Source organism: Mauremys mutica, chromosome 2 (genome assembly GCF_020497125.1).
Source record: "Mauremys mutica isolate MM-2020 ecotype Southern chromosome 2, ASM2049712v1, whole genome shotgun sequence".
Lineage (NCBI taxonomy): Eukaryota > Metazoa > Chordata > Testudines > Geoemydidae > Mauremys > Mauremys mutica.
Genome location: NC_059073.1, coordinates 62206325 through 62225913, shown reverse-complemented (window position 1 = coordinate 62225913; position 19589 = coordinate 62206325). Strand labels below are relative to the sequence as shown.

Here is a 19589-nt window from a genome sequence, read left to right as displayed (position 1 = left end):
ATATACTGTTTGTATATGAAGAAACATAAGCTTTTTTTAAATTGCTGTTAGATATCTAAAACAGCACTCAATGAAAGACTGTTATATTGTATACTAGGCTACTTTTCAACAAAACAAGTCCTCATACAAAACAAAATGGTAGAATTAATATAAATTATACATGTTCTAAAATCTGTAATGCTTCATTAAAATTAATTGACAATCAATTTTAAAAGGGGCTATTTTAGTGTCCTTAGTTTTTTAAAAGCTTGTTTAAAATTTACTTTTTTAAAATGTTTCCCTAACAGCCACCTGAAACAGACACACACACAGCCAAATTTCTGTGCTCATTTACAAATTGCAGTGACTTATTTTTAGAGATCTTAATGCTGCTTATACCAAACAGCTGATGACTGTATTGTTTGAGCTCTGTGGGATAAAGTGAAAAAATGTGCTAACACTGAAGCTTCTTGTTCCCACACTCTGTAGGAAATACCTGTACTCCTACACTTCAGCAGCAGGCAAGCTTTCCATTAGAGAGCTGTGAGAAACTTTCAGCCAGAAAATAATAACATGCGGTCCACTCTGGATAGTAACTTTCAGGCTCTTGGTAAGGAAATATCTGTGATTATGTCTCCCTGTAGAGTCTGGTCCACATACAGGCTATGAGTCTGCTACTTACAGCTAAGAAAGTTGTTCCATGATATCATAGGATGCTTTAGTTTACAAAGATAGTAGTTGTGCTTTTGGTGCTGTAGGCCCTGGGCTCTGTCCTTGGTGATGATCCCTCCTGGTTGTGTTACAATAGCTCTGTCAACTGGGATACTGAACTGGAAAGTCTAAAGACTAGTTTACAGCTGAGGGTGAATTAATGGTGGGGGAGAGAGAAATAAGAGACAAAATAGCAAGAGACATAAGTAAACAAAAAGATGTATAAAACTGAGGGCTAGATCTTGGGGTGCAGCTAAATTGCACAAAGTGCAATTCTGGAGGGGTGTACAAGCCTAGATTAGATGGGTTAGCCTACTTTAAAATCTTTATTACAGCTGTTATTTTATTTGAATTGTTGCCAGTGCACTTTCTTACACTCCTCTCTTCTGAGCTTTATGGAGCAGCAGTACTTTGCTGATCCTATTGATGCTTTGTGCAGCCAGGTCCCTGTGCGCTGTTAGAGCAGCCTAAGGACTGCTGTAATTTATGCCAGCTGTATTGGCCACAAGAGGCTATAAAAGTACATCCATGCCCCTTTTTTTTCTTACACTTAGGTGGAGTAGGAGCCTCTATGTTGATTCTGCACCACTGGTCTTCATCCTCACTGGGCTGGTTAGAATAATTTGGCACTAAAACTATTCTAGCGATGCCATGCATTCTAATTGGAACACAATTCCCCCCCAAAATATGGGCTGATATGAATATTGAAGGCTTGAGTGCCAACAAGAACTAAAAATCTCAGAATCCTAATGTAGAAAGACCCTATATCACTGGTGGCTATTTTAGAAAATAAAATCCGTGTGCTGCTAGTTTTGGATATCAGTGGTGAAAACGATTGTGCCTCAGCAAAGAACACTGTGCACAATGACTCTCTGAACTCACAGATACACAGGGGGCATCACGCCCACTGCTGCACTAATGCAAAAAGGGTGCAGTATAAGATGTATTCATAAAAGGTGCTGATAGCCGACCTCCTTCTACAGCACGGGACAAGTCTTTGAAGTGAACAGCAATATAAATAGTAGTCAATAAATGTGGGACCAGAACTCATTATTCAAAATTCACCTTCCTCTCAAAGAAAATTTGAATTGGGAGCATCTTTTGCTCTTGAATTTGTTGGACATTTGAGTCTTTCCTGCTCTGGTGGTGCAATGGACTAGAAAGCCTGATTCAGCAGATATGCTGAATGTTCAGCATAACTGGGCACACACTTCATAGCTCTTTGTTTTTTCTTGTAGGAGAATTTAAAATAAAAAGGGAACATTTGTTGTTAAAATAGTTCAAAATTAGATGGTGAATTCTGACAGCAGAACTAATTCCTGCTGATGAATAAAAGCATGGAATCCTTAATCTTGAAAACTGTGTTTTGTTAAAATGTTATTTTTTGAAGGGAAGAAGGATGGTTATGATTCTGCTTCCAGATCAGGTGAAGAGGTTCAGAAAGAATAAGTACTGTTTTCTTGGTTTCGACCCTAATCCAGCTTCCTCTAAAACCAGGTGAATTTTATGTTGACATTAATGGGATTTGGATGAGTGCCCTTGGTTACTGGGGTTCAGGTAACTGGTAGCAGGGAAGATCTATATGTATTTTAAATTGTTTTATTACCATGAACAGTGCCCTCAGCACATAGACAGCTGGGAACGTCATCATTACAAAGAAAATAATTTGAGGCAGAATAAAACGAGGAAGGAAGGGGAAGAATTGGATACACCCCGCATCTCTTCCCCCCACCCCCCATGGCGCATGTGCCAAACAAATCATTTACTAGCCTCTCTCCCCCTAGCAGAAGTTTGATCTGTTTCTTTTCAATCAATATGCAAATGAGGGGTGTGAGGATTGTTTGTACAGCCCCCACCTCGCCTGGATATTAATCGTGGCTGCTGAGCAGAGTCAGTTTCCCTCAGCTCACCAGGAAACTTCAGTCAGCGGGGAAGCGAGTTACCGTGTGTCGCGCTAGCAGCCAGGCGCTGGCAGCGGGGGAGCCCGGCACGGAGCGGGAGGCTGCGGGCTTTGGTCCCGTATGTGCGAGCGGCAGCCGAAGAGCCGGCCCGCCCCCGCGCAGCCAGCGGCGCTGGGGGAGCAGCAGCGGCGGCACCGCGGGCTGCGCTGTCGCTAGGGAGGCAGCTGGGCTAGGCGAGCGCGGCGGCCGGGGAAGCGGAGCGGCTGCTCCGGTAACCAAGGAGCGAACCCAGACACACGCCGGCGCCGCTCCCTTCTCCTCGTGCCCGGCTCCGGCCAGTCCCTCGCCTCAGCCGCTGCCTGAGGGCAGCCGCGCTCCGCTCCGCCCCGCCCCGCCCGGCGCGCCCCCATTACCGGACTTGGCTCCGTCCCTGGGACTTGGGCTTTCGTCTCCCCGCGCGGGGCCCTTCCCGCTCCCGCCGCCTGAGAGCCCCGCGCCTGCGGGAGGGTGAGCCGGGCCCCCGCCTCGGCAGCTCGGCTCCTGATGGCGGCGCATCGGCAAACCAGGATCCAAGCCTACCTGGAGAAGAACAGGATCGGGCCCCTGTTCGAGGTGAGGCGGGGAGGGGGGCGCGAAGGCAGCCCCGGCTACCTGGGCGGGGGGAGGGGTTGGGCTGCCGGGGCACAGCAGGTGAGAGCTCGTGTGTGACCCACCCGTGAAACGTCACGCGATTCCACGGGCTGCAGGCGCGCGCCTTGCGCCCTCTTTCCCCCCCCCGCACCGCACCCCGCACCTGCACCCTCACCCGCCTGGCCCTGCTCTCCCGGACACGCAGGGGACGCCGCCCCCTCACGCGCAGGGATTCCCCGCACGCAGAGCGCACGCCCCCAGCTTGGCCACTGTCGGGGGAAGCCGCCCTGGTTCCGCAGCCCTTGGGGCGTGGGCAGCCGCCCGCCCCGGTCTGTGTGTGAACGGAGCGGGGAAGCGTCCTGTGCGTTGCTAGGGCGAGGGGAGAGCGAGTGACTTTGCCCCGCCCGGCCTGAGAAGCGTCCCTGTCATTTCCATGGGAGCGCTGGGAAGGGCTCGCTGGGCAGCGGCCAGCGCGACCTGTGCTGACACACACACAGAGCCGCCCCATGGGAATACTCCCCTGGGCGCCCCGGTGCTTCAGGGCGAAACGTAGAGGCTATGGGAAGACCTAGGGGAGGCAGGAGGATGGAACAACTCCTGATGGGTTAGAAAGAAATTCAACATAGCGAGAAATAAATGTGTATTTACAGGAAAATCACTGCACTGGGCTGGGAACACAATACTTACCAAATTTGCATATGCCTGTTGAAAGTCCTTAAGGAATAACATAGGTGCTGCCCCACCCCCTGGCTTGAAGTGGTTTCCATCATATACAGGGTTTACAGTTTGGTTCAATGGCTCTCAGCATCCTCCTTATACAAATTGTTCCAGCACCCTGAAAAATGATGTATTTTACATGTATCAGAGGGGTAGCCGTGTTAGTCTGGTTCTGTAGAAGCAGCAAAGAATCCTGTGGCACCTTATAGACTAACAGACTAATAGTCTATAAGGTGCCACAGGATTCTTTGCTGTATTTTACATGGGTATTTGCAATAAAACACTTGACCACAGGCTACATGCAGTATTTTGCTTTAATATGAACAAGATCTACAAAACCTAACTGTGCGTATGATCATATATAGTACTATTGTGAGACATACATGTCTGTTTTTCATTATTTTCCTTATCCTTTACCAATCTTATTACATCTGAGTCACCTGTTAGTGTTACTTACCTGGAAAAAATAGTTTGGTGAATTCTGCCTCTCCATGTTAGGAGGCATCTTCAAACCCTAAAATTCAAAGTAGATACTAAGGAATGGACCAATTTAGGTATTTCTAGATATTTTTATCAAAACCAAACTTTCCCCTTTTTGATGTTAATGAAATGTTAGATTTTCATAAACATGGTTGTTTGGCAACTATCATGAAAAAATGACTAATTTGTCTCCTCTTTTGACTTTTCACTAATAGACCTGCCTTTTGTACACTAAAATAAAAAAACAAAACACCCTATCTGATATCAATGTGTTTTCTAGTCCATAAAATAAGTGTGTGCCTTTTTACCCAAAGAGGCTCCTGGCACTTCAGCCAGATAAAGCCTGGCTGCTCCTGTTTTTTGCAGGTGATGTGAATTTTATAGAATCATAGGACTTGAAGGGATCTTGGGAGGTTTAGTCCAGTCCCCTGCACTCAAGGCAGGACTAAGTATTATCTAGACCACCCCTGACAGGTGTTTGTTTAGCCTGCTCTTAAAAATATCCAATGACAGAGATTAAAAAACCTTCCTAGGCAATTTATTACAATACTCAACCACTCTGACAGGAAGTTTTTCCTAATGTCCAACCTAAGCCACCCTTGCTGCAATTTAAGCCCATTTCTTTTTGTCCTATCCTCAGAGGTTAACAAGAATTGGTACAAGGAAGGGGGAGAAAAAACAACCTTTTATGTACTCAAAAACTGTTGTTATATCCCCCTCAGTCTTTTCTTCTCCAGACTAAACAAACCTCATTTTTTTTTCAATCTTCTCTCATAAGTCATGTTTTCTAGATGTTTAATCAATTTTGTTGCTCTTCACTGGACTTTACTAATTTTTCCTGGTTTGATCCTGACATCCTTAGTCGAGGAAAGCACCTTTGAAGTCAGTGGGAATTTGTCTTACTCAAAGACCACAGGATCAAGCTAATAATGTAACTACACTTGTTGTTATATAGAAAGATATAGTATATTGGGAACACAATGTACACACAATCAGTTAAATTGAATAATATTGTATAGTTTGTCATGCCTACAGGTTTTGTCATGGTATAAAATGAAACAGATACTTGGGTTTCAGTGAAAGGTGGGTAAAATCCTTTTCATATTCTTTTTGGGTTCTTTATCCCATTTCATAGAATATCAGGGTTGGAAGGGACCTCAGGAGGTCATCTAGTAAAACCCCCTGCTCAAAGCAGGACCAATTCTCAATTAAATCATCCCAGCCAAGGCTTCATCAAGCCTGATCTTAAAAACCTCTATGGAAGGAGATTCCACCACCTCCCTAGGTAACCCATTCCAGTGCTTCACCCCGCTCCTAGTGAAAAAGTTTTTTTCTAATATCCAAAATAAACCTCTCCCACTGCAACTTGAGACCATACTCCTTTTTCTGTCATCTGCTACCACTGAGAACAGTCTAGATCCATCTCTTTGGAACCCCCTTTCAGGTAGTTGAAAGCAGCTATCAAATCCCCCTTCTTTTTTCTCTTCTGCAGACTAAACAATCCCAGTTCCCTCAGCCTCTCCTCATAAGTCATGTGCTCCAGACCCCTAATCATTTTTGTTGCCCTCCGCTGGACTCTTTCCAGTTCTGCCACATCCTTCTTGTAGTGTGGGGCCCAAAACTGGACACAGTACTCCAGATGAGGCCTCACCAGTGCCAAATAGAGGGGAATGATCACGTCCCTTGATCTGTTGGGAATGCCCCTACTTATACAGCCCAAAATGCCATTAGCCTTCTTGGCAACAAGGGCAGACAGTTGACTCATATCCAGCTTCTTGTCCACTGTAACCCCTAGGTCCTTTTCTGCAGAACTGCTGCCTAGCCATTCGGTCCCTAGTCTGTACAAGTGCATGAGATTCTTCCATCCTAAGTGCAGGACTCTGCATTTGTCCTCGTTGAAAATCATTAGATTTCTTTTGGCCCAATCCTCTAATATGTCTAGGTCACTGGGTATTCTATCCCTACCCTCCAGGGTATCTACCTCTCCTCCCAGTTTAGTGTGATCTGCAAACTTGCTGAGGGTGCAATGCACGCCATCCTCCAGATCATTTAATGAAGATATTGAACAAAACTGGCCCCAGGACCGAGCCTTGGGGCACTCCACTGCCGACTAGACATGGAGCTGTTTCCATTCCTGATGTTAATTAGTCACCAATTGGCATGGACAATTGTCCTTTGTAATGTGTACAAACTCCATGGTGCCCAGTCAGTACAGGGTGAAGTTAGATGGAGCTTAGTAAAGGTTATATTTGGTCAGCAGGTCATGACTATTACTGTCAAACTACCACCATACATGGTTCAAGGCAGAAGCTTTAAGGAAGTGCTTACGTATTGCTGATTAATAGTGTGTGAATGGAAGGGTGCCACGCGGAATGGATAGAGAAACAGTGAATTGAAGTGAAGAAAGCCAGGGATGGAAGAGAATAAACAGAAATGTGTCCACCTGTGTAGGTAAATGAGCAGTACTCTGTAGAAAACAGCATTTTGAACTCGAGACACAATCGTACTGGCATAACAAGTTGATGTCTGAAATGCCAAACAATATTTTTGTTTTAATGACCAGTAGTTCCCTTGCATGTTAGTCTGGTGGTTGAAACTGTTGGTCAGGACAAACCGTACTGACCAAAGGTGCCAATTACTGATGGTTTGTGTATGACAGTGTAACTATCCTCCTTTCTGTCCTGTATTATCCTGTACCTGTTGTCTCCATTTCTGCCCATTATTCTCCCTTTTGTACTGTATTAGTAGTGGCCAGATCTGAACGCCAGATCTGAACACCAGCTCTTATGGTATTCAACTTCAACAATAGCAACACATGGTGTACATGGGGGTCAGTAAAGTTGCAGTTGTTTGGGAAATCTTTATATTGTAACAATCATATGTTGTCTCAATGTTTCCAGGGGGATGGAATATTTTACTTGAATGTCACAGGTGTAATAACTGAAGTGGAAAATGTTTGAGTGTGTTACCCTTTGCTAAAATTTCAGTTTTAGATTCCTCTCCTGAGAAGGCTACTCACACCTTCCTTATCTCCACAGTAGAGTTAATAAGCCATCCTTGCCACAGTGAGTCAGTGGGAATCAATTAGTCTCCTACCAGGGTTCCAGCCCCTGTCAACAGGATGGTCAGTACAAAACCCCAGCCATCCTGCTACAATGGCTTGGACAATGTACCCAATTTATAGTAGTGCCTGTAAGGTACAGTTCAGCCTAGTATGTAGAGGAGAACAGATTGGAAAGAGATTTGGGGAATAAAACACAGAATGTGAGCAAGAGGAGACTTACCAGTATGGAGGAAAGAGAAGAGACACAAAGAAAAGGAAACATGGTAACAAATAAAGAAACAAAATTATCACTTTTTACACAGATTATTTTTTCTATGCGGTGAAGTAAAAATACTGAAAGAAAAGGGAAAACAAGGAGAGGAAGAGAACCAGAAACAAATAAGAAACTCGAGAAAACATTTTTCTTCTGATTCCCAATAACAGGAAAAAGTTTAGAAGGAAGGAGTTAGCCAAAATAAGGAGGAACTTAAAATTAGTTTGGAGGAATACTGAAAAAAAGTATAGGGAATTAAAAAGGAGACCAAGGGGGTGGAGGGGAGGGAGAAGCAAATGGAGTCTACTGGACAGAGAATCAGGAGACCTGACTTCTATTCCTGGCTCTGTCACTGATGTCCTGCTGTGTGGTTTGAGCTGCTCTACTTCTCTGTGCTTCTATTTCCTTTCCAAACCACTTGTCTGTCTTGTCTACTTAGACTGCATGCTCTTCTGTCCCTCACTGTGTTTCTACAGCTCCTACCACAATGGAGTCTGATTTTAGTTGGGTCTTTAGGCATTATTGCAAGATGGTTTGGTTTAAATCAAAGGAATTTAAATCACTGATTTTAATCACAATTTCAATCGGCAAGCAGCAAACCCTGATTTAAATCATATTTTCAATTTTATTTTTTTACTTGTTTTTCCTAAATAAAAGGGGATTCTCATTGGTTGCTAACCATTAAAATGTGTTCATTTGCACTAAATATAGCCTTTACACTAAATTTGGTGTTTCTTTTTGCCAACGAAGAGGATACACTATACCTACATAGCTTAATTTACATTTATTCAGATACTTAATATTTACGCTTATTGGTTATGTTAGAAAATGGTGACTGATGCAGTTCTTACTTACTAGATTAATTTTTTACTTGTGATTAGTGGCAAGCTGTACTTGGATGGAAATTCAAATTCAGTGTAAATGAACAAAAACAGCCTTTTATTTATTTTATTTTATTAAATGTCCTTAGATATGCTGGATACATACAAAACGTGTTTTACATTTAAAACTAACCGATTTTATTAAACAAAGGAAGATATTCTCTATAGTTAGTGAATTGAGATGATTTGTTCTGGTCACCATGTCCTTTAATACTTTAGAACTAGTAGATCTCATCTTCTCAGACTTAGTTTTTATTCATAGATTGGAAGAGGCAAAACAAACTCTTCTGATTTTTAAACTTTTCAACTCCCAATTGGTTTCTTAACTTTAAATGAATGAGTTATTGAACTGAACTTGTTGAATAAACTAAAATTACGAAAATATTCTGTCTGAACCTGCAGAATAGGCTACTGCTGTCAAAAATTGGTTTAATACTTCAGACTCTCGATCCGAGTGCTTAGCCAGTGACTTCCAGCAGTTCAGTGGTTTGACTTTCTTTAAAATTTGGCAGCAAATATGTTCTTAATAATTTTTTTAATTTAATGTAAACAATTTGAATCGATTTATAATTAGTTTAGACCTTTACATTTGGAATTATGACAACCTATGTTATTTTAAATAGGTTTATTTTTAGAAAATCTATATTTAATTTAAAAAATCCAATTTAAGTTTAAAAAAATCTGTTTTATATTTTTGAAGCATTGATTTGCAATATTTTTTTCCACTTTGTCTGCCACAATGGCTGGTTAGGATGTGGAGAGGCCTGGAGGCTGCAATTTGATCCACATGAGCTAGGGTTGCCAGGCATCCAGTTTTAGACCAGAACACGTGGTCGAAAAGGGACCCTGGTGGCTCCAGTCAGCACTGCTGACTGGGCCATTAAAAGTCCCATTGGTGGCGCAGCGGGGCTAATGCAGGCTCCCTGCCTGTCCAGGCTCTGTGCAGCTCCTGGAAGCAGCCAGAATGTCCCTGTGGCTCCTAGATGGAGGGGCAATCAGGGAAGCTCTGCATGCTGCCCCCGCTCCCCAGTGCCGGCTCCACAGCTCCTGTTGGCCAGGAACTGAGGCTAATGGGAGCTGCAGGGTTCGTGCCTGCGGGTGCAGGCAGCACGCAGAGCTATCTTGCCCCTCCACCTAGGGGCCAGACATGGCAGCGACTTCTGGGAGCTGCGCTGACCTAGGGCAGGCAGGGAGTCTGCCTTAGCCTCCATGTCCCACTGACTGGGAGATGCCTAAGGTAAGCGCTGCCAGGCCAGAGCCCGCACCCCTACCCCAGTTCGGAACCCACTCCTTCACCCTAACTCCCTACCAGAGTTTGCACCCCAATCTCCTTCCCCAGTCCTGAGCCTGCACCCTCTCCTGCACCCTAACCCCTTGCCTCAGCCCTGAGCCACCTCCTGCACTCCAACCCCGTCATCTCTGGACTCATCCCAGAGCCCACACCCCCAGCTGGAGCCCTCACCCCCTCCCATATCCCAGCCCTGAGCACCCTCCTGGACCCAAACTCCCTCCTGGAGCCTGCACCCAGCACCCCTTCCTGCACCTCAACCCCCTGCCCCAGCACTGAGCCCCCTCCTGCACTCCAAACCACTCATCCCTGGCCCCACCGCAGAGCTTGCACCCCAACCGCCTGTCCCAGCCCTGAGCTCTGTCCTGCACTCCGAATCCCTAGGCCCCAGTCTGGAGCCCCCTCCTGCACCCCAACCCCCTGCCCCACCCCAGTGAAAGTGAGTGAGGGTAGGGGAATGCGAGCAGTGGTGGGAGGGGAGACGGAGTGAGTGTGGACAGGGCCTTGGGGAAGGGGCAGGGCTGTGGGAAGAGGTGGGGCAGGAGCGGAGCCTTGGGGAAAGGCAGGATAGGGGTGTTCGGTTTTGTGCAATTAGAAAGTTGGCAACCCTAATACAAGCGGATCTGCACCCACAAAGAGCTCCACTGAAGTCAATGTATGCTCTGCATACATTGAGGTCCTGCCCATGTAGATCCAATTGTACGATTAGGGCCTTAACTTGTAACTAGGCGGACTTGTCCTTCCTTTAAATACTAATCAAGTCATCAGAAAACTGTAAAGTATTATTGTCAGGGTTGGCAAGCTCAAAATATGAGCTTTTCCCCTTATTTTCTGTGTAAAAAAGCAATACAGTATTGTGTACGTTTTTTCTTTAAAAAAAAAAAGAAAGAAAAGAAAAAACAGAAAAAAAAATTGGAAAAAGAGTACCAGCAGCATCTTGGCTCTTATTAAAAAACACTTTTCAAAACTTTAATTCTTAGCAATGGAGAACTGACCTGGCCTGATCCTGAAAGGATTAAATGTCTCAGTAACTACTGTCCCTAACTACAGCCCCATGGAACTATTTGCATGCAGAGTTTCTCACATGCTTACGTTTTTGTGAATCCACTCCTAAAACAGTCAATAACAGTGTTTTTAAAAGCTCTACATAATATTATGCCCATATCCTTTTAAGCATAGGACAATGCTGTATGATCCAGGGTGTAGTTTTCTAAAGGACCTGTTCCTTTTATCTTTTTAAAACATAGCTTGTCCCTGGACCAGTTAGTCTCCCGTGTTGCTTAGTGAGGGCATATTGACTAAATAATCCATGACATTTACATTGGGGGAGATTTTCAAAGCACAAAGGGCAATTGCGCCTTTGAAAATCTACCCTGTTGTGTTTAAATGCTGAAGTTGTTTTGTTTGGACTTGGAAGCGATTAAAAAAAATTCCTTGTGAGATGAACATTAGAGGGATTTATGATGTCCCCTTTTATAATTATCTTGATTTGTTTTTAATTTTTATTTTTTCCTCCCAGGAAAATACACAGTTCTTAGTTTACATATTAATTACAAAGAGCCCTGCTTTCACAAGTTTTTTCATCTTCATTATTGCATATCTATTATATTTGAGTCATAAAATATTAATACTAGTAATATTATAGTCCTATGTAACCTAGTTAACCTATAACTTATAAAGTAGAAAGTACTTCCAGTTTATATAAGCCGATATTTATTTAGCTGTCCCCATTATCTCGGACCTGCTTTACAGGGTGGCCCTGATATGCTGAGTGTCAGCGTTAAGCCTGTTCTACCTCTGCAGTTGGCTTCTTAAAGGCCTCACAAAACTTTCATGCAACATCCCCTCATTCAAGTTGCATTTATCTAACTCAATTGCTGGCATATAAATATTTCCCAGTGAAGTTTGTAACCATGCCTTTAGTATAAATTGCAGACGTGTTTTTTCAGATTGTCTGCTTAGGGCTTGTCTATACAAACAGTTAGTGGGTGGCAAGCTGGGCATCCTGCTGCCATGCACTAAAAGTCCCCTATTGTGCTTTGATCTACCCCACTTTGAAACATGCAATAAAAAACTTTTAGTGTGCGGCAGCAGGATACACATAGACAATGCCTGTCAGGCTAGTAAGGATAAGTTACACACATGCTGAAAACTTTTGAGAATCACTAAGTTTGAGTGTAAAAGTTCTGGGTGAAATCCAAGATTTCATCTTTTGAGTCTAAAGAAGCAAGGAGAGAGGACTGTAGTAAGGAAAAGCAACTATTAGCAGGCATAAGATGGTAGAAGTTAAAGTAGGTCAAGTCCTACTTTAACTTGCACCTTGTACCTTTTTCTGGTTCCTTGGAATGCAAGGTACAACATCTGTCTGTTTCCTACCTCTTTCTCCTTTTCCACATGTTTTTCTCCTTCACTGTTCTTCTCTATTTTTCTCAATTCTTCTGTTTGCTTTTCATGGGTCTTTCCTATTCCTCTCTCCCCTCTGTTTTCTTGCTTTTCATGTTCTTTATTGTTCATTTCCAATTTATCTGTCTCTTTTCATTAATTTCTCTTCTGTCCTGCTGCTATATCTAACCTGTCTGTTTTTCCTACCTTTTATCTTTTTTCGTTTCTTTTGTCCACTGGTGTGGCAATCCCTGGCAATCATCTTGGTTCAGACCTCATTCTAATTGGGAAAACCTTACAAAGCGAATTTGAAACTCTGATGGTTTTCCACATGGAGTTGCCATGACATGATGAGGCACTAGTGGGTGAGAGATGTCTCCTGCAGAAAAATCAGGCTGTTCAGCCCCACAACCAGGCTTGTAGATTTTTCCAAACTCTTAATGGATTTCAAGGGAGTGGTTATCAGCTAGTCTGTCAAAGGTCAAACACAGAGAAGTTTAGTGTGATATGTTCTTCAGAAAGAATGTCAGACACAGTCAGTGTCTATCTCATGGCTATCCCAAAGGAACTTCCTGTACACTCAGAGCTTGAGAGAGATTCCAAATAATATAAACAAGTAAACTTCTACTAACCCAACCTGGATGCCTTAAAGAGTTTTACTGTCTCAGTTCAGTACCAGGCTCACCCTGGCACCAGGCCCAGGCTCCAAAGGTGCCCCTGCCCATCCTGCTCTTTTCTGCCCCCTCCCCCGCTCTGTCCTCCGGATACCAGCACAGACTGGCGGGGGCCCTTTGGGGACGGGAGCCATCAGTGTTAGTGTGCAGCTGATTTCACATCCATTGGACTCGCAGAAATCCCTCTCTGGTATGACTCTGCACCACTGTGATCACCCCTTTGCTAGAGATGTGAAACTTAATTGACATATGTGATTGCTGTGATCAGCAGCTGTATGTGGAGAGGTTGGGGTTGCCCCCTCCCCTTTGTGTTGAAAGGGAACCTGGAGCTCAGTGCTTGTTGCATTCCACAGGTGTCGGGAAAGCAGAGGAAGCTGCAATGTGACTCCATGTGATCGCCTTTTAGTCCATAGCCCCAGCTCTGCCTGCATGCTGGGCATCAGGGTAATTCTTGCTTTCCCCCACGAAGATCAGACCCTCTCCATGTGTCCGACCCCCCAGGAAGTGGTGAAATCAGAATAATGCAGATTCCAAGGCCAGAAGGGATCAAAGAGAGAGAATCTCATCTGCCCTCCTCTAGACCAGCCTAGAGACTTCCCCCCAAATCATTCCTAGCGCAGGGCTTCTAGAAAAACATCCCATCTTGATTTAACAATGGGCAGCGAGAGAGAACCCTAGGTACATTGCTTCAGTGGCTAATTACTTTAAAATATAAAGGCACGTGAGTTTGTTTTCTTTGTAACAATGTTTCTGTCACTGTATCCAGGCAGGCAACTAGTGGAGTGAGACTGGAATACATGGGAAGAGGCATATGAGCCAAAGCAGCCAATGGCTTATCCTAGCACTAATGTCATGATTTGGGTTGCACTAGTTGCTGGGCAGCAGCTGTTTAACCAGAATTTCAGCCAGGAGCATTTCTAGTTTGTGCATTTCAAAGTCTGCCTTTGCTGCAGAAGAAACCCTAAGAAAATCCAGCCAATGCTCAATCTTTGGTCTTTATTTTGAACACAGTTTGGGGATTCAGAGGGGAGAGCCAGAAGGAGTTTTTAGTTGTTCAAGGAGGCTCTGCTGCTATTTTAGGCTGGAAGGGTACTAATAATACTAATACTACTAATAATAATACTAATAATAGTACTAATTAGCACAAGCTAATCAACCTATTAAACAGCCAGAATCAGTCTGAGAATGGCTGGTCTTGGACTTGGAAAAGTGCAGCTGCAAATGATCTCAAAGCGGAGAGTGAGACCAGTGCCCGCAAATCAGCCAGACACCGGATGAGGATTTCTCTCGTATGTTTAGAATTATGTTGACAAGCTCCCCACCTCAGACACAGAAACCACTCCCCTGGCTGGGTCCAGGAGAGGCAGTGCCTGTGCTTCTGAAAGGAGCTCTGCATGAGATGGAGATTTAAGGTGCAGGACTGAATAGGAAGGGCAAGCTTGTGGGTAAAGCATTTGACCGGGGGTACATCTACAGTAAGAAATTAATTTGAAGTAATTTTATTCAAATTTCCTGAATTGAGTTCATACATTCGATGTTGTGTCCCCACTAAAGTGAGTGAATTCAGGGGAGTGCGTCCACAGTACCGAGGCTAGCATCGAATGGTGGTGCGTTGCACTGTGGTAGCTACCCTAGTTCCCAGTCTCTGCCGCCCATTGGAATTGTGGGTTAAGCTCCCAGTGCATCATGGAGCAAAAACATTCTCACGGGTTTTTCTGGGTGTGTGCTGTCACTCGCTCCTCCCTCCATGAAAGCTACAGCAGACGCCATGCTGCCAGCAGATGGTCCAGTACGGTGCACCGCCTGTTTTCTGGTATGTTGAATCTAGTTCTAATGTCCTCTCCTCTTTCTAGCTACTCTTTCATCTAACTATTTCTCGGCCATCGTCAACAGAGCCACACAGCTTCCTCCGCTTTTTCCATGTTGTCGGTGTTGGGCTCCCCATTGAAGCTACAGAAGGCAACAATTCCCTGCTGTTTCTCGGCCATCATGAACAGAGCCGCACGGACAATCTGGAGAAAGTGGCAGAAGCTGTCCTGGGCTCCAATGGAAGCTACAGAAGACAACAATTTACCACCTTTTATTGGCCATCTTGAACTGAACAGCTCATTTTGTGCCCTTTTTCAAGGATTACCCATGCAGATGCTATTGCGTGGCAAACATGGAGCCTGCTCAGATCTATGCAGCAGTTTTGACCATTGTAAATACCTTGCGCATTATCCAGCAGTATGTTCAATACCTGCAAAACCGGGTGAGGAAGCAACGACAGTGCGATTACTATACTGATGAGGACATGGACACAGATGTTCCTAGATGCATGACATGGCCATTGGGAGATCATGGTGGCATTGGGCCAGGTTCATGCCGTGGAACACCGATTCTGGGCCTGGGAAACAAGCACAGACTGGTGGGACCACATAGTGTTACAGGTCTGGGATGGTTCCCAGTGGCTGCAAAACTTTCGTATGTGTAGGGCCACTTTCATGGAACTTTGTGACTTGCTGTCCTCTGCCCTGAAGCAGAAAGATATCAGAATGAGAGCAGCCCTGACCATTGAGAAGCGAGTGGCAATAGCACTGTGGAAGCTTGCAATGCCTGACCGCTACCAGTCAGTTGGGAATCAGTTTGGAGTGGGCAAATCTACTGTAGGGGTTGCTGTGCTGCAAGCAGCCAACACAATCATTGAGCAGCTGCTATCAAGAATAGTGACTTTGGGAAATGTGCAGACACTGTGGATGGCTTTAATGCGCTGGGGACTCTGCAATTGTTTGCCTCCATGCATTCAGCTGGGCCCTATCAGTGCGGGAGGACTGCATCAGCTCGGCTAACATGTCATCCCGAATTCATTTTTTTTCCGCCTTCTAATCTGGACCAGCCTCTGGGATGGAGTAGATAGGGGCTGCGTTGAAACATTTGCACCTGTGGGAGGAGAAAAAGGGAGGGTAGTATTTTAAAAAATACATTGTGGGGTTCTGCTGCTTCTATATTCATTTCAATGCTTTCAAACTGCTGGGCCCCCTTTCCCACAGCAAGCAAAGCCTGGTGGGTTTGCCATATAAAAGGAGGGTCTGCGAGCTCTCTGGGATGATCACTGCACACAACAACCACCCCCCTCCCCCAACCCCCCACCGCGTGGCTCCGATCAGGCTCAGAGCAGGGATGAGCCTGTCAGGAGTCTAATAAAGCATTTCCTTTAGCAAACACACAATTGCAAATATAGAAATCAAATCATAAGACTAATTCGCCTTTCTAATTAATACTCACTATTAATTAGTAGAAACTACTCCAGGAGAACTTGGAGACATGACTGTCTTCTGTTAAAACCAAAAAACAGTTCTCACAAAGACAAAGGCTTCCCTCCACAGAGATTTGAAAAAATCTTATCTCTGATTGGTCCTCTGGTCAGGTGGTCACCAGGTACTACATGTTAACCCTTTACAGGTAAAACAGACTTTAACCCTTAACTATCTGTTTATGACACGCCCCCCAAATCGCCAACAGTGGGAACTACTGGTGGTGATTTCCTCCTAGCACTGTAACATAAACAGGTAAACAAAACACATGCACTATTACATATACTACTAAGTATGTAAACAACAAGATATTTGACACTGAAGAACACTTTGTATGCATTTGAGCGGACATACTTGGCATTGTCCTTGCCCATCCCCTCCCAGTGGAAGGAATGTTTTTAACCTGTTTTTGCTTTGTTGACCCCAGAATGCCCACTGGGATGTCAGGGCCCAAGCTTAAGAGCTTGTCCCAGTACTTAGTTGGAACTACCAACTGTCTTTGAGGATGCTGGCCTTCCTGGTGTCCACCAGAAAGAATGTCCTTATATAAAAGTCCTTGTTTTACAACAAACTGGAATTGGGTAGAAGAGCTGAGTTTTTTAAGGCTGTCATCGGCTTCCTGCTCAGTCTGGAACTGTTCCCTTGAGGCGGGAGACACCAGTTCCTCTGGGAGCGATGTAGGTGATGAGGTTGTTTCCATTGACTGTGGACCGCTCTCCGCTGGTGCACAAGGTGATATTTCAGGCTCTGGCTGAGCCTCTTGGGTAGAGTTGTCTGCTGCTTCTGCCAGTTTAGGCCCATTGGCGCCCCCTGGCGGTGGAGTTGCAAGCGCTGGCGTCAGTGCTGGCGCTGGTTCTGCCGCTGGTTGCTTTTCCAGTTCCGGTCCTGGGACTGGATGTACTATGGCTGCTGTAGTTGTTGGCATGGGATCCGGTTCCACCACCTCTGTCTGGGTCTCTGGTAACACAGACAGGGTCCTGGTGGATGGCTCAGGAACAGGGATGGGAGTGCCTGCTTGTTTGGCCTGGCCGCAGGTGACCACTCCCCCACTCTTGGCCAGCTGCACATGGTTGGCCAAGTCTTCCCCCAGTAGCATGGGGATGGAATAATTGTAATAGACAGCAAAAGTCCTTTTTCCTGACCAGTCCTTGTACTGGTCTTCAGGGATGCTGTACCCATGGCAGGTCCTTTTAACCTTTTTGAAGAAGGCCTTAGTGTCCTCACCTGCCATGTAGGTGGGAAATTTCTTGGGATGGGGAACAGTGCCTTCTGGTGCTGGCCACACCCCTCTGCAGTCAGTGAATTTTATGTGTGGCTTGCTGGTGTTGCTTTTTGGTGCTGGCCACACCCCTTTGCAGTCAGGGAATTGGTTTCCCCAATTCCTAACCCTCTCTATTCCCTAGAGACTGAATAGAAAAGAAACAAAACCTTTTCATTTGCAAATGTGTAGTTGCTGTTTGCTGATATACTGAGAAAACCAAAGAAAACTGGTTTGTCCTGTTTCTAGCACTTGCTAAGTACCTCACAGTGGGGGTCCTTTCTAACAAGCCTCCTAGAAAAACTTGCACCTCTTTCCTAGCTGTTTTTAAGCAGACAGAAAGAAAAAAAGGAGAAAAAAGAAAAGAAGAAGGAAAAAAATCCTTTTCTAACACAGCCTGTTAGAAACCTTATGCCTCAGCTAAACCCAGCTGAAAATCTGTTTGCAAAAAAACAATCTTCCTAATAAGCCCAGCTGAGCGGCTGGTGCTACTTAGTACCTGCAGAAAAGTGTAGTAAATCCTTCCAGAGATTTGTATTCCCTGGCTCCAGAGGATTTGAAAAGACACAGGGGAAAAAAAAATCTGGCTGGAGGGTTTCTGTCTCCCCGCCCCAAACCTGTTTTCCCTGTTGGATGGGAATGTACTTTGGCGAGCACTTCCCCCCACCTTAGGAATCCTGAGTGATACCTGATATCACAAAGGAAGGACACACCTCTAGGGAAGAGTTTTTCCTCAGCATAGCCAGCAGAGAAAAAAAACTCCTCCCATAAAACTGCTTCAAGAAAGAAAATCTGTTTCCCAACAAAGCCTGCTGGAAACTTAATTTCCTCCAGCCAACCTGGCTGAAACTGTAAACTCCCTCTTCTGTCAGGTTGCTTTCCTGCTATAGAAGAAGAGAATAGCTCCCTTCAGCGTAGCCTAGCTGAAAAAAACTCCTTGTAACAATGGGTTTGAAACTCCGCTGCCACCATGTCAGGAGTCTACCCTCACTTGAAACTGGGCGGTTTCAAAGTGAGGACCCGCATGTCTTCCCCCCCACCCCAAAATCCTAGGGTAGGTCTCCCCTTCGGCTGCCACCACCCGGTCAATTCCGTGGGCCGGGACACCCCTGTTTCCCCCCTTGGGAACACAGATCAATTCACAGAGGAGGAACCTCCCCCCTCCTCCCTCTCTCCAGCCTGCTCTGGAGACAGAGGTGCCTGGATTCAAACGCCTTGAATCTCTACACACAGGGAAGCAGCCCACTTCCCCCTCCCCTTCCCCTGAATTTCCCCAAGGGAAGGAATTAACCAAGTCCAAAGAAAAGAAAAGAATTTATTAAAGAATAAAAAGAAAAATACAGAATCTCTATGAATCCAAGCTGGACACTCATAGGGTATAACCTTGCTAAGTTCTGGAGAGAATCCCCTCTCCCCCTTTTCTCAGTACAAGCAATATCAGCAAACAGGAATAAAGCATTTCCTTTAGCAAACACACAATTGCAAATATAGAAATCAAATCATAAGACTAATTCGCCTTTCTAATTAATACTCACTATTAATTAGTAGAAACTACTCCAGGAGAACTTGGAGACATGACTGTCTTCTGTTAAAACCAAAAAACAGTTCTCACAAAGACAAAGGTTTCCCTCCACAGAGATTTGAAAAAATCTTATCTCTGATTGGTCCTCTGGTCAGGTGGTCACCAGGTACTACATGTTAACCCTTTACAGGTAAAACAGACTTTAACCCTTAACTATCTGTTTATGACAGAGCCATTTACTGTAAATGCAAACAACCCAGCATGGCTGGGTTCTCCCACCCCCCACCACGTGGCTCCGATCAGGCCTCTCGCTCACCAGAAGTACCTTCTCCAGGGTCATGGAACAGGAGCCCACCTTGGGAGTGAGGGGAGGCTATTGGATCCAGCGTTAACATTAGTTCCTGGCTAGGGGGGAAAATGAATACCCCACTTGCCGCCTGTGCACTGTCATTGTCCTCCTCCTCTTCATCCTCCAATGTCTCTTCCTCCTCACTCCGTGGTGGCATCACCCCCCATAATTGTATGGCGCTCACAGTAAAAGCGGAATGTATGGGGC

At 45.1% G+C, this 19589-nt stretch overlaps 1 protein-coding gene across 5 annotated transcripts in view; it reads left to right on the top strand.

The window, feature by feature from the left end:
* Positions 1–499: 499 nt before the first annotated feature.
* Positions 500–19589, top strand: part of C2H8orf34 (chromosome 2 C8orf34 homolog) — a 281523-nt gene continuing 262433 nt past the window's right edge. For 4 of the 5 annotated variants that reach the window (XM_045002944.1, XM_045002945.1, XM_045002943.1 and 1 more), the window contains exon 1: positions 2607–3203. In XM_045002944.1, the coding sequence (XP_044858879.1) occupies positions 3135–3203 (69 nt within the window). In that variant the 5' untranslated portion in view covers positions 2607–3134. Of the gene's footprint in view, positions 590–2606; positions 3204–19589 lie in introns of those variants that run through there. The other variant, XM_045002946.1, reaches the window with a different exon arrangement.